Source organism: Xiphophorus hellerii, chromosome 2 (assembly GCF_003331165.1).
Source record: "Xiphophorus hellerii strain 12219 chromosome 2, Xiphophorus_hellerii-4.1, whole genome shotgun sequence".
Classification (NCBI taxonomy): Eukaryota; Metazoa; Chordata; class Actinopteri; order Cyprinodontiformes; family Poeciliidae; genus Xiphophorus; species Xiphophorus hellerii.
The window spans coordinates 5,424,597-5,451,042 of NC_045673.1; the positions used below are offsets into that span (position 1 = coordinate 5,424,597).

The 26,446-nt window shown below is 40.6% G+C and overlaps 2 protein-coding genes across 6 annotated transcripts; one reads left to right on the top strand and one right to left on the bottom strand.

Annotated features, from left to right (window-relative positions):
• Positions 1 to 30: 30 nt before the first annotated feature.
• lsm14aa (LSM14A mRNA processing body assembly factor a) lies at positions 31 to 10,251 on the bottom strand. Of its 5 annotated transcripts, none has more exons than XM_032581550.1 (11): positions 9,932 to 10,251; positions 7,939 to 8,102; positions 7,467 to 7,617; positions 6,861 to 6,935; positions 5,812 to 6,021; positions 4,861 to 4,935; positions 3,404 to 3,583; positions 3,094 to 3,259; positions 2,426 to 2,464; positions 1,946 to 2,192; positions 31 to 1,178 (listed from the first exon to the last, which is right to left on the bottom strand). In XM_032581550.1, the coding sequence occupies exons 1-11, from the start codon at positions 10,050 to 10,052 to the stop codon at positions 1,155 to 1,157; spliced, it is 1,452 nt and encodes a 483-aa protein (XP_032437441.1). In that variant the 5' UTR covers positions 10,053 to 10,251; the 3' UTR covers positions 31 to 1,154. The 5 variants fall into 5 exon arrangements, with proteins under 5 accessions (XP_032437441.1, XP_032437432.1, XP_032437457.1 ...); XM_032581541.1 differs by having other exon boundaries at positions 3,404 to 3,586; XM_032581566.1 differs by lacking the exon at positions 6,861 to 6,935 and having other exon boundaries at positions 3,404 to 3,586; positions 9,932 to 10,250.
• Positions 10,252 to 10,858: 607 nt separating this feature from the next.
• Positions 10,859 to 26,443, top strand: LOC116731701 (transcription initiation factor TFIID subunit 4-like). Its single transcript, XM_032581517.1, is given in 18 exon segments — positions 10,859 to 11,322; positions 11,324 to 11,755; positions 11,757 to 11,892; positions 13,595 to 13,716; positions 13,718 to 13,756; positions 13,880 to 13,963; positions 14,186 to 14,353; positions 14,440 to 14,562; positions 15,784 to 15,873; positions 17,023 to 17,208; positions 18,621 to 18,696; positions 19,340 to 19,445; positions 19,870 to 20,039; positions 20,266 to 20,396; positions 21,428 to 21,559; positions 22,088 to 22,144; positions 22,252 to 22,374; positions 24,420 to 26,443. Coding segments are annotated over 18 exon segments (2,757 nt in total). The 5' UTR covers positions 10,859 to 10,899; the 3' UTR covers positions 24,579 to 26,443.
• Positions 26,444 to 26,446: the final 3 nt, after the last annotated feature.

The window sequence follows — 26,446 nt, forward strand, 5'->3', positions numbered from 1 at the left end:
TTCTTTTCGTCTGAAAAGAACCAGTTCCTTTCCCGTTTCCTGAGCACAGTCTAAAGGTGGCTCTGCATTTCAGATCGTGGAAAGTCTTTTTTTTTTTCCCCTGGAGAAACTACGGGGTTTGCTGTCCGAATTGAAAGCAGTCAAAAGACACAACCACCTGTAATTTATCGAAATGTTCTGATCGGATCTTTACATGTCGGATATTCTGATCCGAGCGAGCAGCGGAGACAAAATATAAACAAAAAGAAAAAAAACACGACTGACATCGTTTACAGGTTCTGATCATGCCTGAACCAAAAGCAGGAATATTGCTGACCGACGTTGCTACGGTGCACAGCTCTGTCCATCTGTGTGACGTCACTTCCTGCCGGCCGGCGTGCAGCGCTTTAGGGTTTAGTGGCTTCATGAAGACTGTAACGAGACTGGCCGGCCGGCCAACTGGCTCCAGGTAGGAAGAGTTAAAGCGCAGGAGGAAAATCTGGAGCTTCCTGTTCATCTCTGAATCACAAAAGAAACATTTAGTTCTATAATTCAGTGGTTTGAAAGATCTATTTCTCACAAATTCAATATTTCATAATACTAATAATCTGGACTTCATGGTGAGGAAATCTGCTCCTAATAGTGCAGTTTGTATCATTGGCTTTAATAAATTCTGACTCCAACAATTCAGAGATGAACAGAAGCAAAATGAGGTTCCTGCAGTAAGAAAAAAAAAATCAAAAGAAAATAAAATTTAAAAAAAGGAACAATCTGTGGTGAATCTGTGTGAGTTAGAAATGACCACACTGCAACCAGTGAAACCAGTGATGTTAGACAGGTGGACGAGAGAACGCCATAGTAGAAAAAAAATCCATGTTATAGAGAGCCTGCAGCGCCCTCTGCAGGAGGAACCCTGATAAAGCTACGAGAGCGTCCACAGCTGAGGAACTAGAACATTTAGAGGGAATCGCTTTCTCTAATAAAATGCATCATTATCATGGTGGTCTGAGACAGACGGAACGTTAAGCTGCATTCAGAGTCTACTCCAGTGCTGGTGACAGAAACGACGAGGAGACGACGATCTTCGGGAGTTTAGTGGACAGGAGAGAACCAAAGCTAGCCGTTTTCCCACCGAGGAAGTTCCAGCGTGACGGAGCCGCCTCCTCCTGTCGACACTACGCCGCCACTTTGTTGTCCTTCTGCGTCAAAACAACAAAAAAAAAACAAATACTGCATTTAGAAAACTTTTTAAAGGTAAATATTTAGGCAACAGATACAATTTATGGAAAGACATTACTATACTTAAGAGTTGGCCAATAAGGACTTAAAATTTTATGGCGATATTTTGTGGTACTGTTGTGATAAAGATTATGATTTAAAAACCTACTTATTGCTTCTTTTTTGGTAACTGTACACAAACAAATATTGTTTTTGAAAAATAATCCCACTTGAATCAGGATGCATCTTATTTAAAAGATAAAAACAGAATTTAATCTCCAAACTGCACACAGTAACTGCATTTAATCATATTTTTGAATTGGTTGATGTTTATTGATGCTTTCAAGGAACAAAAAGTGGAGAAAAATGTAAAAACATTTCCAATCACGTGGAAATCAATAACTGAATTCCTTTACAATCTTCCCCTTGCATACTGAAGCCACCAATGAGAGATTCAAGCACAAAACAATAAATAAATAAAAAGTAAGGGTGTAAAAAAAATAATTTAAATTAAATAAATGTAAAATAATATTTTGCCTATGCTGAAACTGACTGAATTCAAAATCCAAACAAATAGAAGCTGTAAAACAAGATGGCGGCTCTGGGTGCTCTGATACAACTCTGAACTATGGAAACCCAACAAGCTATTGTTAGAAAAAAAATCCTAGTTTTGCAAAAATTAAATCTTCAAAAACAAAACACACAAAACAACAAAATAAATCAATTTAGCCTCAGGCTACACACTCACCCTGTACGGTAAGTTGGCGAATTCGCGCCCTGCCTGGTTGCCTCGGTATCCCCCCCTGAAGCCGCCACCACCGCCGCCACCGCCGCCCTGTGGGGGCCCAAAGGACCCCCGGCTGGCCGAGCGACCTCTGCCCCCTCTGAAGCCCATCCCCCCGCGACCCCGGTAACCTCCGCGGCCGCGGCGGAGAGGGATGCCGAAGGTCTCTGCGTTCATCCTCCTCTCCTCCGCCCAGGTCTGCCGGCGCTCCCTGCAGGAGGAGAAGGAAACGTTCAGAGCGCCGTGGAAACAGCCAACAAATCCAGTTTAATCTGGTTATAGTCTAATCGGGTTTAATCCCCTTAGAACAACATAAAGCTGCTGATAGAACTGTAAACATCTGCTGACAGAAGCGCTGAGGATGTTCTGATCAGAGCTCCGATCGCACTCAGAAAGACTGATTTATAATTCAGCCTCCAGAATCAGTTTGAGTCAGAAACTTACCGAGGGAAACCTGAAGCTCCAGATTTATCTGCAGCTTTCCTAAAAACACCAAAAGATCAGGATCAGAGCAGGAAAACAAGGAAACATGGCTGTTGTTCACAGGATTCACTCATCTACTGCTCAATGACACAAATACAGTATTCCTGATCTGACTGATCCCAATAGAATAGAATTCAACTTTATTGTCATTGCAGTGTCACAAGTACAAGCAACGAGATGTAGTTTGCATCTATTCAGAAGTGCTCTACGAGATATAAATATTTATTTGCAGATGTACAAGACTATGTATGTATGAACTATAAGGGGTTATAGCAAAGAGATATAGATATATTATCTATATATAGATATAGATATTGAGATATAGATATAAATATGGGAGCTATGTGCACAGATTATACAGAATATACAAGAATGTTAGAGAATGGATTATATATGTATATAATCAGTTCCTGCTTAAAGTTATTTCATCAGTTCTTTAAATGATTCTTTTAATGGGTCTTTACACGCTTCCGATGTCTCGGAATCATTTATTTATGAGTGTTCAGATCTGTTTCAGAATGTGTTAACTGTTTCAGTTAACACATTTGGATCCGTTCGGGAATCAGTTCACATGCTGTGTTGTGCATCATCTACCAGTCTGCCTCCAGGATACAGAACCAGCGCCGTACCTCATGTCGTCACAGGAGATGTTGTCGAAGAATGACTTGGACTTATCGTAGTAGCAGTTTGGGCCCAGCGGGTCTCTCTCGTTTTCGTTGTTGCCTTCACTGTTCTGGGTTTCCACTCCAGAGTCTCCCTTATCCTCTCCATTCAGAGCTTTCTCCAACTTCTCATCTGAGAGACAAAGGAATCACAGTTTAGCTGCAAAAACTAAAAGCTACTGGTTGTTTCTATTTCCTTTAATTAAAGAAATGTGTTCAGTTTTACATCCCAATGATGCTTCCCTCAGATTTCCCAGTATAACCAGTTAACTCCAACCTTTCAGTTTCAGCTTGCTCTGGAACTCCTTCTCGATCTCCTCCTTGTTGAACTGGGCGTTGGCGCTCTCGAAGTCAAAGTCCTTCTCGAACTTCATGGGTCCGTCTCGGCGCACGTTGAAGCGGCCCCTGCCGTGATGCCCGCCCCCGCGGCCGCGCCGGTTCGCCGTGCCGCCGCCACCTGCTGGAGACAGAGAGAAGCGCAGGGTCAGCCGAGAGGAAAAAGAGAAACGGAACAAACGGAAGAGATGCAGAGATGGAGCCGTAGAAAAGGAGGTGAGGATGGAGAGCTGCAGGAGTTAGGATGCATTCACACCAGCCCTGTTTAATCCGCTTTAATCCAACTCTGGATTAGAAGGTTTCAAAGTGGGGGTCTCAAAAGGTTGGAGAGAAGTTAAGGCAAAAAAAACAACAAAACTGAATCCCATCATTTCTATTTGAAATTTGTTATTCGATCATGTTTTTTTGTTTTATTTTTTTATAAAATGTAAGTAAAAATAATTACTTGAATTATACATATATCTATATATGTATAACTAATCATAATAATTTATTTAAATATTTCTGATGCTTATTTTCAAATTGGCTGCCAGTCAAATTCATCTTTGCTCTTCCAGCTAGCGTTGCAAGCAAGAAATGGAAAAGTGTCTGGCAAGAGAAAGACCAAAGGAAAAAACAAAAAAAGAACTGTTGGAATAAAATAAAATTTGTTGCGATTAATATCAAATTTAATCACATAAAAATATGTAAATGTTGCATATTTTCTTAAAATCAAAAGTGGGGTGTGATAAAAAACTGTAATTTCTGGAAATTAAGTCATGATATATTATCTGAAAATAACATTTTCCACCACAGAACTCATAGTCATCTCTTGGTATGATCATGTCAAAACTATTGAAAAGCGAATAAAAAATTATCTAAAAGTTCATGTTTATTGAAGAGGTTTGAATGCATATGTGAATGCCAAGCAAACCGGAAAAGGAAGTGGACTACAGTGCAGGGCATTCTGGGTAAAAACAACCAAAACAAACACACGAGTCTAAAGAAATGACTCGAGAGAGAAATCCTAAAAATGCTCAAATCTGACGCCACTCCGTTTTGTTTACATTTCGTGAAGAAGGAAGTTGCGCTCAGTGTCTTCTTCTAAGGTTTTCATGTTGTTTCCTTCAGTGGTTCTTGGTGCAGCGCCCCCACAGGTGAGGAGGTGAACAGGTTTTTCAAAATGTTTGGATCATTTGACAGTGCAGTGTGAAAGAGAGCTGCAGCAGCTGAAAATGTAACAAATATTGCAATTTTGGTAACCTTTCTAACAGAGTCTACCGGACTATCAGGTGTGAAAACACCCTTAGTGACAGAATGATGGAGGAGATGCAGAGTCTCCATCATCCCTGTGGAGATGAAGTCTAACGGAAAGATGGAGGGCATGCAGGATGGCTGCAGAGGGGAGCAGACTTTGACCTGTGGAGCGTTTACTGGGCTCCCTGCCTTCTCCTCGCGCCTGATCACCCTCAGCTCTGCTCTGGACGTCTGATCCTGGAACAGCAACAGAGTTTGAGTCTCCACACAGCGACCAGGGAGCAGCTGCTTCACTAAACTCCGCCCTGAAACTCTGAATTCTGCAGGACAGCGAGAACATGGCGGCAGCGGTCTGAGATCAGGAAGCGTCTCTGTTGTTCTGAAGTTTAAAGGGGCAGTAGAATCTAAAATGGACTTTCTTGAGCTTTACATAATCAAAAACGTACTTTGAGCATTGCCTTGATTATTTAATGTATGTTTGAGAAATCCTGTAATCTCCATGGCAACCATTCAGCTGTGGAAAACGCCTGGGAGGACCTAGCCCCGCCTATGAGACAAAGCTCCTCCTCAAAACTGCAGTTTCTAAGCTTCCACCTCACAGAGCAGCCTGCTCCATCTCAGCTCCTTCAGACTAGCCAGCAGCAATTAGCAAACACCTGGTGAGCTCATTCTACGAGCTACTTCGTAATGCAACACTGGTAAAAACATTGCTAAAGGGTCAATAGGATGTGATGTGATGATGACTTCCTGAAGGTGGAGTTTCAAAAAGAGCAGGAGTTTTTAAAGAGAGAGTCCCAATTTCAAGGCGTCAAATTTCTTTTACGTTGTATTTTATATATTCAGCATTTTTATAACTGAGGGTAAAACTGTTACAAGATTGTGCTACAAATGTGGATGGAAAATACATAATACTGCCCCTTTAATCCATTTCCATGACGAACATGAGCAGCAGTCTGCAGCTTTCTGTCCAACAGACCCAACTGTTTTGTTTACGTTTGTTTTCAAGGTTCAGATTGGATCCCTGAGCTTGCTTATATTTAGCAGACTGATTCTGACAGAATCATGGTCCCTGGTTGCCCTCCCTGTTTATCTTCAGAGACTGAAGGTTCTCACCTCTCAGATTGTCCACTCCGTCCTGTTGCTGTACCTTCTGGCTGCTCTGAGATGGACCAGCTGGCGGGGCGCGGCCGTGTGCCGGGCTTCTCCGTCCCAGACCGGGGGCTGGAGCCGTGGCGGTGGACGCCGGGACAGACGGGCCGCTCTGGCTCACCTGATCCAGAGTGGGACTCTTCCTGAGAGCTTCCACACCCGGACTGCTGCAGCCTGAGGAGAACCAGCGAGGAGTGAGACAAATTAAAGATTCCCACTTACAAACCAGTACGATTAGTAACTCCAGAGACCGGATCAACCTTCCACCTGTAGGTTAAACAGAACAACACTGAAAAAACACTAAATTTTAAGCATTTTGTCTAGTTTCTAGAGCAAATATCTTCTGCCACTTGAAAAAGGACTAAACTAACTTACATGTAATTTTTAATCAAGATATAGAAGCTTGTTTTAAGTCAATAATTCCTTAATATTGATGAAAAATACTAGTTCCATTGGCAGGTTATTTCAATAATAATATTTCAACAATAATAATTTTTCCCATGTTATAAGTGAAATAGGGAACCAGTACTTTTTAAATCGATATTAAAGGAATTATTGACTTAAAACAAGCTCCTATATTTTGATGGAATGTTACTTGTAAGTTAGTTTTGCCTTATTTATAGTGTACCAAAATATTCACACTAGAAACTAGATGGTAAGATTTGGTGAGTTTACAGTGCAAGAAAAACATAAAATATGATATTTGTGTATTTCAGCCATTTTCTCATAAACTTAGAGAACTGTTCCTGGAAGTAAAAAGTTAGTTAGCTTCCTGTCTGCAGTTTGAATTTCTGCAGAAGGAAAAAGTGAAGCAGTGAGAGTGAAAAGTCAGAGGCAGGTTAATATTCACTACAGCAGGAAAACACCAGCAAAGTGTTTGTGGGTCAACATTAACAAGGACAGGAAAACACCAGAGGACAGGAAGTGCCTCCATGTTTTAAAATGAACCATCACCCTTTCACACACACCACCGGTGGTACCGATCCGAGAGTCCACTTCCTGCTGGTCTTTACCTGTAGTTAAAGTCCCGACAGAGCGCGAATCAGAACCGCTCAGATTGGAGTTCATAAAGAAGACTGTGGACCGCCCTGTGTGGAAGAACAGCAACAGAACTGAGACCCGGAAACACTCTCTGCTCCGGACTGAAGGATGAACATCTGGAGAACACCCGATACCGGGACATGTCGATACCTGAACACCAACCGACCACACACACCGAGAGCTGGAGCTGAGTCGAATCGAACCCAGTTACTGCCAAACAACCGATAATACATCATGTCTGATCGTTTCACCAGAACACTTTGACCTGGAGGTTAGGAGGAAACTCTTCCCGCCATCAAGAACTTCTGCTTTACGCACAGATCCCAGTTTGAAGAAATAATCACAGACTAGACGAGTTCATCCATCAAAGCTTCGCTCCCATTAAATCAACGTTTTCCTGAATCTAAAATCAACAAAACGTGTCGAGGAAGCGGCGAAGGCCTCACACTGACGCCTCTGACCCGACGCCTCCTCACTTCCTGTGGCATGAAGAACGTGATCCAGAACCACTCACAGACTCTGAATCCTTGGATATCATGCCGCCCTGAAGCAGAAACTTCACCACTGCCCTGACTTACCCACACCGGCGGGTCCAAACTGGGGCGAGACCAGTGGGCTGGTGCTGAACTGGTTGTAGGCGGGAACCGGAGGTCTGTTGAAAAGGCCGTAGGAACCAGAGGACTGGAAGGGAGTCTGAGCCGCTGAGGACGAGCTGGTGCTGATGGAGGACTGCAGAAGAAGAAACGCACAAGGTCAGGAGATTGTGAAACTGGGTCAGAACCAGGGTTAGAGTAGGTTTTGGTTTTTCATCATAGTTTAGTTTTATTTCGTTGTGACTTTTTGTCTTCGTAAAGCAAACATTTAGGACTCTTTTCTGGACCTATAATAACTTATTTTCAACTTTATGTCATTAAACTATTGCATGTTTAATTTATTGCCAAGCAGGACAAAAAAATAATTCATCATAAAATTGCATTATTAATTAGAACAAAATTCCTCTGAGAGCCTTTGAGTAAAATCCAGTGACATACAGCGTAAGAACAGAAATACCTGGACGATGGCCGGGTCCTGGGGGAGCGAGCACGTCGGTTTGGGCGGCTCACACACCGTCAGGTCCTTGATGTCGCTGCCCCTGAAGATGATGTACTCAAAGATGTCGTCTCGGGGAGGAATGGGCCGGTCCGTCGGGCGATCCTCGGTACCAAAGGAGCGGACTGAGGCAAAGAAAACTCAGAATGTGAATCACAGTTTGACAGTTAGGAGGTGTGGCAAAAAAAACCTCCAAAACAAACAAAAAAAAATCCCCTCCACATTCAGACTGAAATGTTAAACTAACATTAAAAGTTGCAAAACAAAATATTCTCATTAGATACTAAAAGGTGTTTTTATAAGGTGTTTTGATTTGATTTATAGTAGAACCATAAACATGTAGTTCGCCATTGTTGTTATGTGTGCTTGTGGCAGTTATAGGTAGGGTTAGAGGTTAGGCTAACATGTAAGTGTTTTCCATGTTTAGATAAATAACTGAGGTTAAAAATTTTCCAATCTGAAACCTGCAAAAATCAAACCAAAAAGCACAGCAGCGTTTTGCGTCACCAAAAACTCAGTTTCCCTTTGAATGCAGGAAAAAAATCAGTTAAACATTTTTACATTTTAGAACAAAGTGAGGCCTAACTTTGAGATAAATATGAAAAAAAAAAACTTCCAGCAGAGCTAAGCATGGCAAATTAAATGCCTGTGTTTAATTTCAGAAAGGACTTTTACTATGAAAAACCATGTTGGGCACAAACACAGCAGCAAAATGGGATTTTTCTCAACAAGCACTTAAACATAAGAGATATATGGATTATCATCAGCTGATGTCACTCATCTTTAAAACTCTAAGTCCTGTAAGTAAGAAACATGTCTAGAGTTATTGTTTGGACTGGAGTTAAATTCTCTTGTGCCTCTCGGATGATTTAACAAAATCAGACATCACTTCAATCATATTCTGGTATAAGTTTCACTTTCTTTTATCTGCCTTAACAAGGAGGAAAAGCCGCATTTCATTTAAATCTCTCGACTCAAACTGATTATGTGTGAACACTGATTTGCAGCCAAGCGAATGGGCCAGTCTGGTGACGGCCTGGATTTAGTCCTGTTTTGATGTACAGCTTATCAACCTCAGTAAGTCAGAGGAACGTCCTTCCTGCACAACAATCCTGAAGATGCTCCAAAATCAATGTTTGCTTCTGTTTCCACTTTCCACAATTTCAAAGTTGTTTAGAATCCAGATCAGTTTACACTGGCACAAATGAAATAAAAACACCCTGTAAACAGCAAGGACTGCTAAAACTTATCAGCGCCTTGCTTTGAAACTATTTTATTAGAAATTTGATGACTGAATTAATTTTTAATAATTTTGCTAGTTTTTTAAATAATTATTGGATTTGACATTCATTATTCCGTGTAATTTCCCTTTATAGTCAATTAGAGGCCATATCCGAGTTATCTGGATCCCTCCGTTTATTTCTTCGGGGCCATGATGAAGTCAGTATCTGATTCATCATTTCTGAATCAGCACTTCAGTAAAGGGCTATTCTCCATTTTTTAAGAACTCTGCTAAAATTCGAAAATATTAGAACTATTAACACCTAATTCTGGAAAATACTGCATGGTGTCGCAGTACCATGCTCATTATGACATAAGCCTGTCATAATGAAAATAAGACAGGCTTATTTACATTATGAGCTAAAGGTCAGAAAGGGAACTGTAGTTGAACAGTTTTGTTTGGATATATAAAATAAAGAGTTCCGAAATGAAAAAATACATTGAAAAATGTGTTGTTAGTGTTCAGACTAGAGCTAATCTTTAATAGTTAATATGTCTTAAACAAAAACAAAAACAACAGCATACACCTTTAAACTGAAAGGCTATCAATAGCAAGCTAACTTCAGTCGCAGCAGTTAGCTCGCTTTAATTTTCCGTTAAACGCCCACACACCGCCTCCACTTCACTTTAGCCTCGAGGAAGCTCTTACCTTGAGCCCAGGTGAAAATCTTACCTTTAGCAAGGGCCACGGTGGAGTTCTCGGTGTCGATGGTGTACAGGATCCCCTCATAGCGAATCTCGGCCTTGGAGATCAGGCTGATCTTACTACCCAGATAAGGCGTCCCGCCGCTCATGGTGGCTCCCGCTTCTCGGCTCTGGGAACAGAAATAAGAAGGGGCCGATGCCTCCGAGCCGCGCGGTCAGCAGACAAGGTTTCAGGGGCGACTCTCCCTGTGTTTTTCGATTCGATTCCCTCTGACTCTGACGCCGCTTTGCAGCTACAACATGGCCGCCTCCACCTCCATTGGCACAGCTCTGAGCGCGGGGGATAACGGGATTTGGAGTATCGCGTGACTTCATGGCGCCGTGAATCATAGAGCTATGAGGAATAGAAGTTAATTGAGTTTTTTTTTAAAAAACCTAACATACGCATTATGACATGAGAGTAAAAACCTAAAAATCATTTATACTTACTGGCGTATAATAAAACAATACAATGGGTCATTAATCTGCTAATTGTTATATTATTGTATTGTGCAGTATGGGACCTAAACAGTATTATTTTTCCAATGTTATAAACTTCTTACTGTACATGTTTTTCTTATTTTTAAAATGATCATTTATTTATTATTACATTTTTAAAATTTTTGTGTGGATTTGTGTGCTCCCAACTGCTTTTAGATTGCTGGTGTGACACACCTAAATTTCTCCACTGTGGGAAAATAAACGACATTTCTACTATTTCAAATTATTTATTATTATTTTATACATTTATTGGGCTATCTTTTGTTTTACTTGTCGACTCTAAATAATTAAAAACGTGTAATTTTGTTGCTTTAGGAACTGCTTTTCCCACAGTTCTTGAAACATTTAGTACATCTAGATCTTTGATCCATCTAGATCTTTGCTCCGAATGCAGCCGGATCCTCGGCGCATGCGTACATTCTAAAAAACGATTTGCACAACAGCGAAGCATCAAAGATGGCGGGAGCCCCCGACCCGCTGGAGGACATGCTGTCCACCGAGGTGGACGAGAAGGCGGTCAGCGACCTGGTGGGCTCCCTGGAGTCCCAGCTGGGGGACAGAAACCTCCCCGCGGCTTCTGATCCGGACGGGAAGCGGGACGTGGCGGCGGTCGGTCGCCTCTCAGGGAAAGCGGGGTCTTCGGAGCCTCAACAAGGGCACCAAACCGCGGGGTCGACCCGGGAACCGGGCGCCAACCAGCCTCTGTCCGGGCAAACCGTTCCCTCCTCTGTTACCGCCGGGGCAATAAGAAACACCGGAACCGGTTTGCAAGCGACAGGAGCGCCCTCTTTGACCGCTTTACCCGTACCGGTAACTCTGAGCAGCCAGCCCGCTGCTAGCTTCCCCCGGGCTGCTGTCCTGGCTCCCAGCCCGGTGGAGGACGATCCGGACCTCTTCCCCCAGCTTACAGCCCCTGAACGGCAGCACCGGAGCCGGGAAAGTGGAGGGCTCACCCGTTGCCCCTCCACCCGGCGCGACCTTGGCTTCACAACCCGGACTCCCTGCCCCTCAATCCCCGGCGGGCTCCCCTGCTGTGACCCTACAGGGGCTCCCCAGCCCCGTGATCAGCACCGCCCAGAACGGTTTGGACCCGAAGGGTTCAGCCTCCCTATCAGCCGCTCAGGTCCTGAACCACAACAACCCTCTAATGCACACCAAGATGCTGGTGACCAGCACCCCGGCTCCTCCTGCAGCCCAGGCCTCCATCATCCAGACCCAGACCGCATCCAGCACACCCCTCGCAGCTGCCAAGCCTGCCATCAACGGGGTGGCTCAGACCGGGGTGAGGCCGCCCGGTGCTGCTGTTGGGGCAGGCCGCCTCCATCCAGCCGCAAAGACCCCAGCTGGTGACCGCCACAACCCGGCCGGCTGCCCCGCAGACCGCCCTGGCTGTCCGGCCTCAGCAGCAGACAACCATCCAGCTGCCGCCCGGCTTCACCATCCCTCCAGGTGAGGACACACATCTGCTTTATGATTCGGTCCTGTGATGGTGGCTTCTGGTTCTGGATGAACAATTCAAAGATCCAAACGCTCTGACTAAGCTACACTGCAAAAACACCTCTTTTATTATCAAGTAGAACAGTTTTAAGTAAATAAGTCCTTAATATTGGTTGACAAAGTACTAGATCCACTGACAGATGGAACATTTTTCTATAAGTGAAAAAAATCTGAAAGTGGAACCAGGGCTGAAACAGTTAATGGGGATAAAACAAGTTTTGAAATATTTGCCAACTAATTTAGTACGGTAAATGATTAATAGTTAAGACAGACTTTATGGAGTATACAGACTCCGGAGCATCTGGAGTCTTTATTTTCAATCAGAACAACATATTCAGAGATGTAATTAAGCCAAAACTATACAATATATATATATATATATTGCATACAAGAATAACCTCTTTCCACTGTCTGTAATATATGTTTTACACAGAAATCATCAAGTGATGTAGTTTAGCTTCTCCTGGTTAAATTCTGTAAAATAATAACGATAAAATACTATTTAGTAACTTTTGCTTTACAATTATTAATCTGATAATACAAAAAACAATCAACAGTTCAGTCTTGCTTTGTACTGATGTGAAGTCAGGCAGGAAGGACTCTTTTCATGTTGATGTTGGCAGTAATTTTTAACTTAGCTGCAGATGCGTCTTTTGCTACAAATGTTCAAGCGTATGCTAAAGGAATGCAATGTTGCTGCCTTAAAGGCAATATTTATTTTCTTATTTAAAAAAGGAATTGAATTATTTTAATGTACTTACAAAATTGTACAAATGATGTAAGTGGCTAAATGAAAAATTTGCAGAATATGCCAATTTATTTAGCCAATTACTAATCAGAATAACCGATTGCTAAAATCAATGTTAGTTGAAGCCCTAAGTTTAAGATTTACTGTTTATAAAATGAATATTTAGAAATTATTTACTTAAGACAAGCTTCTATATCTTTCTCAAAAGTTGCTTGTAAGTTAGTTTTTTTTATTTCACGTATACTCAAATATTTGCACTAGAAACCAGACCAGAAATACTTGGTAAGATTTTGTGTTTTTGCAGTGTAGTAATAATTTAATAGTAAAACATGATTAAAAGAAGAATTTTTTTTTTCCACAGAATTTGAACTAGGTGAAGCCAAAACTAAGCCACCTGAGTTTTGGGTGGAACATATTTACGAAGTTTTATTTTTTAATTTAATCTTAAATGCTAAATTATTTGTTTTTTTTTAAATTATTTGTATTTGTTTGTACAGTTTTTGCTTAATTGCTGCTCTAACTGTTGTTCTTTCAGCAAATAGCCTTTTTTGAGTCTGTATACTTCAGTTAACAATTAACCGATTGCAAAATTACTTGAATATTTCAATAAGGGATTCATCATGATTAATCTGATTAATTGTTTCAACTCTAATAATTTTATCTCAAACTGGAAGTTCTTGTTAATTTTTCCCAGATTTTCAGGGTTGATCTGCCTGAAGTTTTTCATGTTTCACCCTAAAGCTGAGCACAAAAACAAACTATAAATATTTATTATCTGCTTGATCTCATTTGTTCTCAATTCTCCATTCTGTCCAGTTGGTTCTGATTTCTGTCCGGCTTCAGCTTTTCTGTTTCATTCTGCCTGTAGAACCTCTTCGATTGCTTGCTTTGATTCTTCTCCTGCAGGTATGGTTCTGGTCCGGACCGAGACGGGTCAGCTGGTCTTGGTTCCTCAGCAGGCTCTGGCCCAGGCTCAGGCCAAGCTGCAGCAGAGTCAGACGGTGGTCACCCAGAGACCCGCAACACCGCATGGCAACATCGACTATCCGGGTCAGCACCGCCACCACGGTGAGTTTGGTACCATCAGAACTTGACTAAGATCTTCTTCAGAAATTCTGGAGCTAATCTGTAATTTCAGTAAAATCAGAATCTTGTAATTTTATTCTGAAACAAACCATAAATCTTCTGCAGGCGCCTGGAGCCCCCCAGGCGGTCCGGCTGGCTGCACCCGCTCCCACCAGAATAGTCCAGTCTCCTTCCACCACCTCTGTTCAGGTAAGTTATCCTGCTGAGAGGTGGGAACAGGTTAAGACACAGATCATAGCCTAACATAAAACAGAGTAGGAAAGCAAACAATTAACAAACTTACCATTGATTATCGATTAATGGTTTATTACATTAAACTGAGTTTTTAGTTAGGACTTTGACTGGGCCATTCTAAAACATGAATATGCCGTTCCATTGGTTGGATCTAATCATGTCTGTCTGTTTCTGAAGCCCCTCACAGTTCCTGCTGCCGGAGCCGTGAAGATGCCGCCTCAGAAAACCTCCACGGTAATCACGGCGGGGGTGACGCCCACCGCCAAGCCCACAACGCTACCTGGCGGCGGCGCCACGCCCCCTCCCGCTGCCCCGCCTGGCGCCAGGGTCACTGTGGTGTCGCAGGTCGGCTCCCGTCATTTTCTAACATTTTCGAAAGTTTCCGGCTTCCCTCTGTTGCTTTGTTTTTCACACGTATTTGTGCCCAACAGGAAATGCAGGAAAACGTGAAGAAATGCAAGAACTTCTTGTCCACGCTCATCAAGCTGGCGTCACATAACTCCCCATCTCCCGATACGTCCAAGAATGTGAAGACCCTCGTTCAGGACCTGCTTGTAAGCTGCTAAGATCCTTTTGATGATGCATCCTAGGGCTGAGCGATAAATCAGTTTGATTGATTAATCGAATCTTTGGTGTTTGAAGACTTCATTTTTGGAAAACTTGGGTTTCAGTAGTTCAGAGTAATGTCAGCACACCCAGAACCGCCATCTTGTTTGACAAGCAGGTTTTACAGCTTATATTTATTTGGACTCAGTTACAACTCTACAACGGAATATTAAGGGCAGACTAAGATCATCTTTAGAATAAAGTCATAACAATACCAGAAAAAAAGGTACAGTAGGAGATTAACGTAGTAATTTTAGAAGAACTCCAACACAAAAAATAACAAAAAAGAGGAATGTTGAGCATCTTGTGAGTTCTACCAGTTTTACTACAACAGAGTATTAGGACCATAATAAGAAAAATAAAATTACCAGAATAAAGTTGTACGAGAATCAAGTCAATTTTAAGTTCATTAATATGAAAATAAAATTGTAAGAATATGAGGATAAAGTCAAAATAATATGGGGATAAAGTCGTAATGTTACCTGGATGAAGTTGTAATCTGACTTTATTCAAATAATCTTAATAACACATTAGCATGAAATTATTAATTGCAGGACTTTGAAATGACCGTGCAAACAGCTGAGTATTTTGAAGAAAGAACTACATGGACTGAGCTGAACATGTCAGATCTCAATAACTCTATTTTTTGGTCACTTTAAGTTTTTCTTCTGGTAAAATTGTCTCTTTATTCTGCTCATATTGTGACAATATTTTCATAATTAAACAAAAATTGTCATAGCCTGAGCCTGACACTCCATTGTACAACTGACATTGAAATGATTGAAATAATAAACTGTTACTTACTTAATAATACTAAGTGACTTAGTATTATTATACAATGAAAGCCTAAATCAATCTGTTATTGCATAATACTATAATAAACTTACTTGTACTTCCTTTTCGAGAAAAGAAAGCGAGGGAAAAAAATGGTCTAAAAAGATGAGATTTTATTTTTAAGCCATATTGCCCAGCTCTACTCCAGATTGCTCCTCAGGTCCAGTTTCATGTTGTCATGGTTTCCTCTTGTATCCTCTTACTTTTTGTTCCTATAACTTAATTTCCTAAAACTTGAACATGTCTGTCTGTTACATCCCTGAACACTTTGTCTTTGTGCCTTTATGTTTTATGTCCGCATGTCTTCACGTCTTTGTGCTCTAACATCTTTTCAGGACGCAAAGATCGAACCCGAGGAGTTCACGTCTCGGCTGCAGGCTGAGCTGAAGTCCTCCCCACAGCCCTACCTCATCCCTTTCCTCAAGGTACCTGTCCTGAAAAAATACATATTTCTACTGTTAAAGCTGCAGGTTACTGATTCTAATTGCTGTGGTAACTGAATTCTGTTTTTTACTGTTATTAATCCTAATATGTTTTAAGAATTATAAAATGTTAACAATGGTATTAACTAGACCTTAATGATTATACATGTCAATAACTACATTTATTAAAAATATAAAATTAGATAAGTGAAAATACTGCTACTCACAGCAATTTCATGTTAATAAATGTGTTATTCATGTTAATAACTGTTATTAGAGTTTAATGAATATTTATCAGGCTGTAACCATGGTTATTAGAGGTTAATAACCATAACCGTAGTTGTTGGTAAAGGAGTGAATAGGGCTGTAATGATTAATTGTGACGAATCGATTATTGAAGTGATCGTCAATTAATTTAGTAATCCATTCATTATTAACTGGAGTATACAGACTCTAAGAAAGGCAATTTGATGAAAGAACAACACACTCAGAGAAGTAATTAAGTCAAAACTGTACAAAAATAGAAAAACAATAATATAAAAACAATTTTGTCTGTAAATATGTTCTACCAAGTTTTATATTCACCCTGTTAAAAAAATTATATAAAGCACCTTTTGATGTCTGTTTATTAACAGATTAATATAAAAAATAATGACTAGGTCAGCTCTACACTTACTGATAAGTCAAGCAGAAAGTGCTGAGTTTTTAACATGTTGATGTTCTAAATATTTTTTAGCTGCAGATTCATCCTTTGCTACAAACGATGAAAGCCTAAATCAATCTGTTATTGCATTTTAGGCAATAAATGTTTATTTTCTTATTCTAAACTAAATGCAATTATGTTTATTTGCATATTTTAATGTACTTCTAATTTTGTAGGAAAGATGTCTTTTTTAAAAATCTGACTGTCAGAATAAACGACTAATCAAGTAATCATTAGTTGCAGCTCTAGTACAAAGTCTTGCATTGCACCCACATAGACATTTTGCATCGTTTAGATTTGTACCGGATATTTTCAGCATGAATACTTGTATACCCAAATTAGAAAACATGAGGTTCTGTAATACTATCTAAGATGAAATCTGCTGATAAAATCACCAAACTTCTACCAGCAGCTTCCTGGAGTGATGAACTTTGTGTGTATCTCCTCAGAAAAGCCTCCCTGCTCTGCGTCAGACTCTGCTCAACAGCCAGCAGTCTCTGACGACGGCTCCGCCCACCACCTCTGCTCCGCCTCCTGTCGCCCCCGGCTCCCTCACCGCAGCAGCCATCCGGCCGCGGCTGCCTGTCAACGCCACGGGAACCACGGTCCGCCTGACTCCACCCATCACAAACACGGTAACACTCAGCAACCTATCCTTCACTGCTTTAGTGGTTTAAAGAGGACTTATATAGTATATATATATTAAAAAAACATATTTGCACTTTTTTAGGTCTCTACTGCTTCAAAAAATGGCCCAAATGCTTAAAATAAATATCCAGCCATTTTTTGGCCACAAGTTTTTTGGTGTCTAGAAAATGAGCTGTTTCAAAAACCTTCTGACTGTAACGTCAAATCAGCAGGCAATGCCCCTTACCTAGCAACCCCTGCATAGCCCAACCTGTTACCTAGCAACACCAGCAGAGTTCCACCTGTCACCTAGCAATGCAAGCTGAGGTCCAGCACGTTTATTTTTACCGCTATGTGCATTGTACTTTGTGTTTTGTTGCTGACTTACCATTCAGAAACCACTTGCTGCATTCTTGTTGGTTGTGCAGAAGGCTCTACTTCTGTTTTTCAAAAATTTTCAGTTATATAATTGTGCGTCTGTTACCAGCTATTTTTACATGCAAGTGTAAACGTTGAGTTGGGGGGCGTGTAAAAATAAAAATTTTTACTGGATGATAAATTGTCCCGAAAATTATTGCAATACATGATAATATTGTTTTGAGACCATTTTCCAGTAATATGTTCATAATGGTATAATAATTGATCTCTCAAAGATCAATTTTGTGCAGAACATTTAACACCAGAATTGGAAGACATTTAGAATTTCCATAACAACAAATATAATAAGTTATGAAGACAAAATTGTCCTAGTTGAGGTTGCTACATGAATAATTTTATTCATGTAGCACATTTTCAGCAACAAGGCAGCTCAAAGTGCTTAGACCAAAACACCAGACTGAAGACTTTAGTCATACAGTTTTTGGTAGAAAGAGAAAACGATACATCATGCAAATGGAAATTATTAAGTTTTAATTTAATTTAAATTTAATTTAATTTAAATTAAATTAAATTTAAATTGTTTTAATTTAAACAATAAATAAAGCAGAAATATAAAGCATCTACAGCCGAAACCATAAATAAAAATAGATTATGAACTCTCTGTAAACAGATTTGCCCTTCACAAAGTATTAATCAGAATGGAAATTATTGAACTCATGTAAGTTTATCATGTGATTAATTTTATTAATTGATTTATTGCTTATTGTGACAGGCTTAGGCATGGTTACATGCAACTTATTTGGATTTAAAGTGACAAGCCTTATTCTGAAAGGAGCTCAAATAAGCAGAACTGAGACTAAAATCTTATTGTCTAAACGTGATCTTCTGCAAAAAGTGTCATGAACAATATTTGTAAAGCCCATAGAGCAATCCTAACCTGTTCAAACAAGCATAATATGTCAGCTTTAATATGTCTAAACAAGGTTGTAATTTCAGTGGTGATTATTGATAATCATTTTGATGTTTTTGTTTTCTGCTGCAGGCTGTGGGCAGACCTACAGTCCAGACCATCCAGACCCGTTCTCCTGTGGTCCTCAGTCAGCAGATCAGACATCCAGGTGAGGCTCGGTGCTCCGCTTTGTGTTAAAGCTGACAAAAACTGGGTGACTGAAATCCTTGGAAGTGCTTGAATTTCAATTAGGTGTTTTCAAGGACTGGAAAATGCTTCATTTCTGTATAAAGTCTTTCAAACTGCCTATTTTTGTATCATAGTGCAATCTAAAGTTTAATTAAAAGCCTAACTTTGGAAAATGTTACAGTTGAATATTTGCCATTGGGAATATTTACTATACTATATTTACTATTCCCAATGGCTCATTGAGTTATTGATCCGTGTAATTGAAATTAAGGTTCCATATGTTCAAGTTATTGAAATTGGGAGACTTTTTTGTTAAATTCTGGGGGGTTTTCTCGGACCAGTCTGGTGTGTAAGGTAAGAGAGACGTTTCAATGAAATTTAGTTATATTTTAGTTTATCTTGTCCCTGCTACAGAATGTAGAATACTATAAAAATACATTATTAATAAATAGTAAATAATGTCATATAATAGTGAATTGAAACTGTCTTTTTGTGTTTTTGTTATAGTGGAAAAGTTTAAAAACTTACATTGAAAATGCTTAAAACGTTCCTGAATTTTCCTGTGGAGAAGTGAACGATACATTCAGATCTGTCCTCTCTCTGAATCGTCTCTCTCCCTGCAGCCACACTCTTACGGGGCCCCACCACCATGGCAGGTAAAGCTCCTGTCCACCTGGCATCTCAGGCCAATCAGAAGAAACCGACTGACCCCGGGGGCGGGACCTTCAGGTGGGTTTGAAGTCCAATCAGCACCAGGAACCGAAACGTCATACAAAACCTGGCAGATAACTGAATGTTTCTGATTCAGCTTCAGAAATAATCACCTAATCACAGCTGAATAAATTCAAAATAAACACCAATAATTGTGTATTTGAGTCAGACTGTAGGGTGAAAATAAAAAGCTCATTCAGCTTCAGCAGCTTTCTTAGTGGTTACTATGGTAACAATCAGCCTGCTTTTAGTTTTATTGTAATTACAAGTGAGCTTTTTAATGCAGGTCAGATGTGTAACTTTGAAATAAATAAGTGAATAAACGTCACAGTGAGCTGGTGAGCCGGACTTCGTCAGCTCAGTTTCATGTTTTAGTCGGGATGTTGAACTTCCAGTCACTCAGTCAAATCTAAAAGTTCTGGCTCTCTCTGAATTTCCACAGAGACGACGACGACATCAACGATGTGGCTTCCATGGCCGGGGTCAACCTTAACGAGGAAAACGCCCGTATCCTAGCAACCAGCTCAGAGCTCGTCGGCACCAAGATTCGGTCCTGTAAAGACGAATCATTTCTGCCGCCGGGCCTTCTGCACCGCCGCATTCTGGACTCAGGTCAGTACGTCCATCATTTAGTTAATATTTCTCCTCACCAGCAGAGGGAGCCACTGCAACATCAATTGCGTTGTCAAGGCTGCGTTATGGAGCATTTTCAGTGTCATTAATTGAGAGCAATGGATGCTTAATGGTTTCTTTCCAGCCAAACTGTTTGTGGTGCCAGAGTGGTTCAGTTCTGATGGTACTGATGGTTCTCATGGTTCCGTTTGGTTCTGCTCCCCAGCCAAGAAGCTGGGCGTGACGGAGGTGCCTCTGGAGGTTGTGAACCTCATCTCACACGCCACCGAATCCAGACTGCGCTCGCTGCTGGAAAAGGCCTCTGTGATCGCTCAGCACCGCACGGACGGCGCAAAGGTCAGAGGTCATAGAGAATAACCTGTATACCTTGGCAGTAACATATTGTGGCTCTTAATACCAGATTATATATACATAAATAACTGAGAAGTGTTTTTACAGAATAAACCCGTTATGGTTTAAGATGGGAGAGTCCAAATGTTTTGCATCTCTGGTCAAAGTACTCAGGAGGCATATTTTCTTTAATTTAAAAATGCAAAATAGTTTTATTTGCATTTTTTTCTCTATTTGCTCAGCAATAAATTAAACTTGCAAAGTTTATGGATGAAATGAGTTACAAAACAATTAATTCTTGTAGATTTGCCTAAATAAAAGAAATATAATTTGTGTATTCCTGATAAACCTTTGCTGTGTTTGGCCAAGTTTAATAAATGCTTGTTCCCAATTGTATTTTTTTAATTTAATTTCCCTTTGGAATCAAAGTGTTTTGGATTTTTCAAAACTGAATTTGAATTTAAAATAACAAAAAAGTAAAAGACTTTTTGTAACTAACATTTTCTATTTAAGAGGACTTAAGAGGAAAGAATTTTAAATCCCATCCGAGGAAAGTTTCCAAAGTGTCCATTTGGATCAAATAACATTTGCTGGAGAGCGAAAGTTTTTACCACTCTTCACCAGGGCCACACAAAATTATTCCGAGGCCCCTGGGCCGCACTTTGGATTGGACACCTCTAGTTTAAAAAAAAAATCACCTTCATCTTTAGTCATTAGATGGAAAGCTGCATAGTTTTTTCATTTTCTTTTTCAAATTAATTAATGTTCTATTAAATAAAAATGTATTCATCCTTGTTCCAACTCTGAGAAAAAGAGTGAAATAAAATACCAACTCTTTAATTTATCCATATTGTATAAAATCGGCATTACTAAAACCTGATAATCACCCCTACTGAAGCAGATCAGGGTGTTAAATAAACGATATCCTGCAAACTGCCCGTTTCGGACCCAGATCTTGACGGTTCTGACCGGGTTCTTGCCAGTTCTTATTGTTCTTAGAGGAAGTCGGTAACCGATCCGCGGTCTTCCTCCCTCAGGATGAAGGAAACCTGACCTATGAGCAGTCGTCGGACGTTCGCTCCCAGCTGCGGTTCTTCGAGGCGCTGGAGCGGATGGAGAAGCAGCGGAAAGACGAGCAGGAGCGCGAGATGCTGCTGAAGGCCGCCAAGGTACCAAACGTGATGCGTGACGGCTAACCTGGGTTGCTATGGCAACGGAAGACCTGTTTAATTAACTCTATATCTCAATCTGATCTGGGGAAACTGCAGCAGAGGCTGACATTCAACTTCAGCTGGATGATGATGTCACAATGTAGAACCTCCAGTCAGAAATAAAAAAAAAAATCAATATTAAAGAATTAATGATTTAAAATAGACTCCGATTTCTTTAAAGAATCATTACTTGTAAGTTAGTTTTGTCTTATTTCATGTTTACTAATTGCACTAGAAACTAAAGACTTGGTAAGATGAAGTGTTTTTGCACTTAACGGGCACTGTGCTGTTGCCTAGCAACCTCAGCAGAGCCCAGCCCTGTTACCTGGCAACCCAAGCTGGGCTCCAGAACATTTGGTCAGCTAGTTTTACTACTGTATGTGCTGTGCAGTGGCTGACCAGACTAAAATCAGACCATGGAGCGATCCTCACCTGTTCAAAGAAGCATAATGGGTCACATTTTAAGAGCTTTTGTTTCTCTTCCAGAGTCGGGCCCGGCAGGAGGATCCGGAGCAGGCCCGGCTGAAGCAGAAGGCTAAAGAGGTACGGCTAGGTTTCACGTTTGGCTTCTGATGAGCTCTGAGACAGGAAACGTCCCGTTTGAACCACTTCAACTTCCTGTCGTAACAGCTGTAACTTCCTGTCCACAGATGCAGCAGCAGGAACTGGCTCAGATGCGACAGCGAGACGCCAACCTCACGGCGCTTGCCGCCATCGGGCCGAGAAAGAAACGCAAGTTAGACTCAGGAGGCGGCGCTTCAGCAAGCAGCGAGGTAATCGGCCATTTGGTCATGTGACCTTGTGATGACATAGACGCATTGTACTGTGACGTCATGCATGCAAGATCCCCAAAAAAGTGCTCACTTACAATGGCTACCATTGGTTTTAGCTGTCAAGTTGTCAACATAATGTGCTAAATCTTAAATATACACATGATATATAAGAGGAAAAGGAACGCAGTGCTTTCCTAATAATTGTCAACAGTACGACGATGAGATAACAAGGTCAGGAAAACGTTTTAATTTAAGAAGAAAAATAGTGAGGGAGGTAGAAGTAGGTCAGTTATGCTAGCTTGACTTTGACATCCTTAACATCTAGGTGTGCTGCAGAATTTAATGGTTCGGTTCAGGTACAAAATAAAAAATGGTGACCTACACACCAACTCTGACACGTTATCAGTAGAGCAGGTGTATCTAATCATTAGCCAGTCTGTGTTCAGATGAACATTTAATAATAATTATGAAATAAACACTATGCCTAAAAATATAAAACTGTAATGGACTGAATATTCTGTTCTTTATGTGGGAAATGGCTAAGTGTGTTTTGGTGTTGAGTCCTGATCCATTAGTGGAGCTGTTTTCAGTCAGTTACTATGGTAACATGTTGAGTTAGGGGAAAAAAAAAAAAGAGTATGAGTGGTTTTGAGTTATTTATGAAGGTTTTTTCTGTGTTATTTTCCCCTTTGCTGTGGCTCACTGCACTAAATTAATAATACCTACATCTCCAAGTTTCATTTAGTTAACAGAGTTGTTCTACTGCAGCAGAGTGGCTACGGACGGCATGTAAAAGAATCGTCTTTCCGGACGTAAACGATAACATGCAAGAGGATATTGGACTCTTGATTCCTCCCCCATCCCTTAGGTGTTTACTTCCCCAGACAAAGGGGGTCAGAATCCGCTTGGGGGGAGTTACGGGGGCTCATGAAGTCCCTTGGCCCTCCATACCCTGGAGGCAGCCCTGCAGAAATGAGCTAAAGGCTCAGAGGAGGGAGGGAAGAGGGAGCCATGTTCTCAGTAGACACTGAACCCTCTAACCCTCATTTCAGGGGTTCAGACTCTGTTAGCAGCTGCTGGAGATTTTCAAAATCTGTTAATTTTACCTGAACTGTGAGAATCCATCTCTCTCCACAGTTTTTCTTTTAGCCATCACACTCTGAGCAGCTCAGTCGAACAAACGTCTAATTAGGACTCGAGAATCAAGCCAAGTTTAGTGAGGTGTTAACTGGGGCTGAACGAATAATCAAATTAATCATTATTAATTGATTATTTAAGTAATCGATTAAGTAAACATGAGTACACACACTCAAAAAAATTGATTTGCTGAAAGAACAACAGTTAGAGCAGTAATTTAGCCAAAACAATACTCTATATAGACATACATATTGCATTTAAGATAAAAGAAAAACATTTGTACTGTGGCATAGACTTAGATTCACCTGGTTCAAAATCTGTAAAAAATATTCCTTTTAGGCACCGTTTTCTGTGTAGGTATTAATCGGTTAGTCCAACAGATTAGTCCCACACTGTATTTATAAAGATCCTTTGCTACAAATAATCAAGCGTACACAAAATAAATGCTGTTATTGTATTTTAGGCAATAAAATGTTACATTTCTTTTTCAACAAAGTAATTGAATTATTTACTTGTATTTTTTGATGTATAAAAACGTGCTTAAGTAGTTAAATGAAAAATCAGCAGAATGTGCCAAACTCATTATTTGTTTAATCGTCAGAATAATCGTTAGTTGCAGCCTTCGTGTGAACGTAGCCAGAGACGAATCAACGTCCTGATCACCCTGAAAGCTTCATCTGGAATCTGCTTTAGCATTTTCCTCAGAGAGTCGAGACGAGCTGGGCCTGCCCCAAACAGATAAGCCCAGTCTGATGCTGCCCAGCTCCAGAACCAGAGCAGATCATTCTGATTTGGAGTTATTTAATAGACTGATGGATCTGGAGTTGCCTCTCAGATCCTCATGAACTTCCTCTGTAGTTTTAATCTTGACTTCCTGTAGTTTTACTCTCTAACATTGCCGCCTTCAGGTGACGTCGGGATCCGGTTCCGGCTCCTCTGCCTCCTCATCCCGGCAGCAGCTCCGGCAGCGGATCACTCGGGTCAACCTCAGGGACTTCATCCTGTGTCTGGAGCAGGACCGCAGCACGGCCCGCTCCCTCATGCTCTACAAGGCCCTCCTGAAGTGATTGGCGCCCCCCGCTGGTCCTCCAGCGACAGCCGACAGGAGCAGTCCGGTTACAGAGCACTGCTGGAAAAGGAGAACTCCCAACCACCAGAAATGGTTCTGCAGAGGAGGGAAGGTTCTGTTAGATTTGACCTGTTCAGAGACGTTTAACCCGTTTAGTTCAGAACTGAACCAGAATCATGTTAGAACATATAGACGAAACGTTTTCTCACTCAGGGACAGTTTGGTTGTTTCAGATCGGCCTGATAAACATGCACTGCAAAAACACAAAATTTTACCAAATATTTTTGGTCTACTTTCTAGTGCAAATATTTTTATCACACATGAAATGAGACAAAACTTACTCAAAAGTAAATGTTTTCAAAAGATATAGGAGCTTTTTTAAAGTCAATAACTTATGACCCAGTATAAAAACGTACTAGTTCTGTTGTCTGTTAGAAAGACATTTTTCCTTTGTTATGAATTTAAAAAGTCAGACAGTGGTGTTAGTCATTTTTATCAATATTCAAGAATTATATAATTAAAACAAGCTCCTATATTTTGCTGAAGTTACTTGTAAATTGTTTTTTTCTTATGTAAGTGTACCAGGATATTTTCACTAAAAACTAGAAGAAAAAATACGGAGGAGTATTAGGGCTACCTTAACATTTAGAAAATAAAATGTATAAATATTATGAGAATAAAGTTGTAATATCATTTTATTCTCATATGACTTTATGATCATAATATAAATTTTTTCTTGGTATGGCCAAATGACAAAATGTTTGTACCAGCTAAGAAAAAATTATTAAAAATTATGAGAATAATTTTTTACTTTACATTTTTTAGGACCATATTAAGAGAGAAAAAAGTAGAATAAAGTCATGTTATGGCTATTCTTGAAATATTAACTATCATTTTAATTTTATTACTTTATTTTTGTAATTTTATTGTTTTTCTTGGTATGACCTACACATATTAGAGCCAGGCTAAAAAAAATAGGAGAATAAAGCCATATCATGAATTCATCCCAGAAATATTGACTTTATTCTCTTTATTTTTGACTTTATTCCTATATTACTTTGACTGTATTTTCTTAATATTGCCCCAAATACTCTTGTAAAAAAAAAAACCATGGTAAGATTTGGTGTTTTTGCAGTGTGATTGATCCTCATTGATGAATTAGAAAACCAATAGTGAGCCTCATTCATGTTGTTTGAACTCCAGAACCAGTTCTGGACTGAAACTCCCCAACGGGCGCAGCAGAACCAGGTGAGAAACGAGGCAGGTGTGCGGTAGAACAGGTGGAACGCTCCTTTAACTGCAGCGGCTTTGTTGTAACCTCCCGCCATGTTGGACTGTGAGCTGCTCTCTGATTGGCTGCTGGCTTGGCCACGCCCCCCTCCAGACTCCAGCGCTGTACCTGAACAGGTGCCTTCTGACTGCTCGCCATGTTTTAAATGTTCCCAACGGTCGGCTCGGTTAGAGGACGCTGTTGAGTGTGTGTGTGTGTGTGTGTGTGTCTGCGTTTGTGTGTGTGTGTGAGAGCCGCAGATGGTTTAAAGGAACAGTACAACAATTCAGGAACTGATGGAGGCCAGTCGGTTGGTGTTGGGAGCGTTCCCCTGCAGGGAGCTGGTTCTCCAACACACAGGAACTCTCAGGTTCTGAAGGTCCGACATTCCTCCTCCTCCTCCCGGCGGACTGAGCTGAACCTGGAAAACTCTCGATGATGGAGCGCACTTGGACTTTTTAAGCTTTAACAGCTTTTAGTTTGGATCCAGCTCCTGAGCTCCAGGACTTATTTATATTTCCTACATTCAGCCTGATGCAGTTTTACACCGTTTGTACCTTTGTTACAAAATAAAATAAAGGAAGAAGAAACTCCTT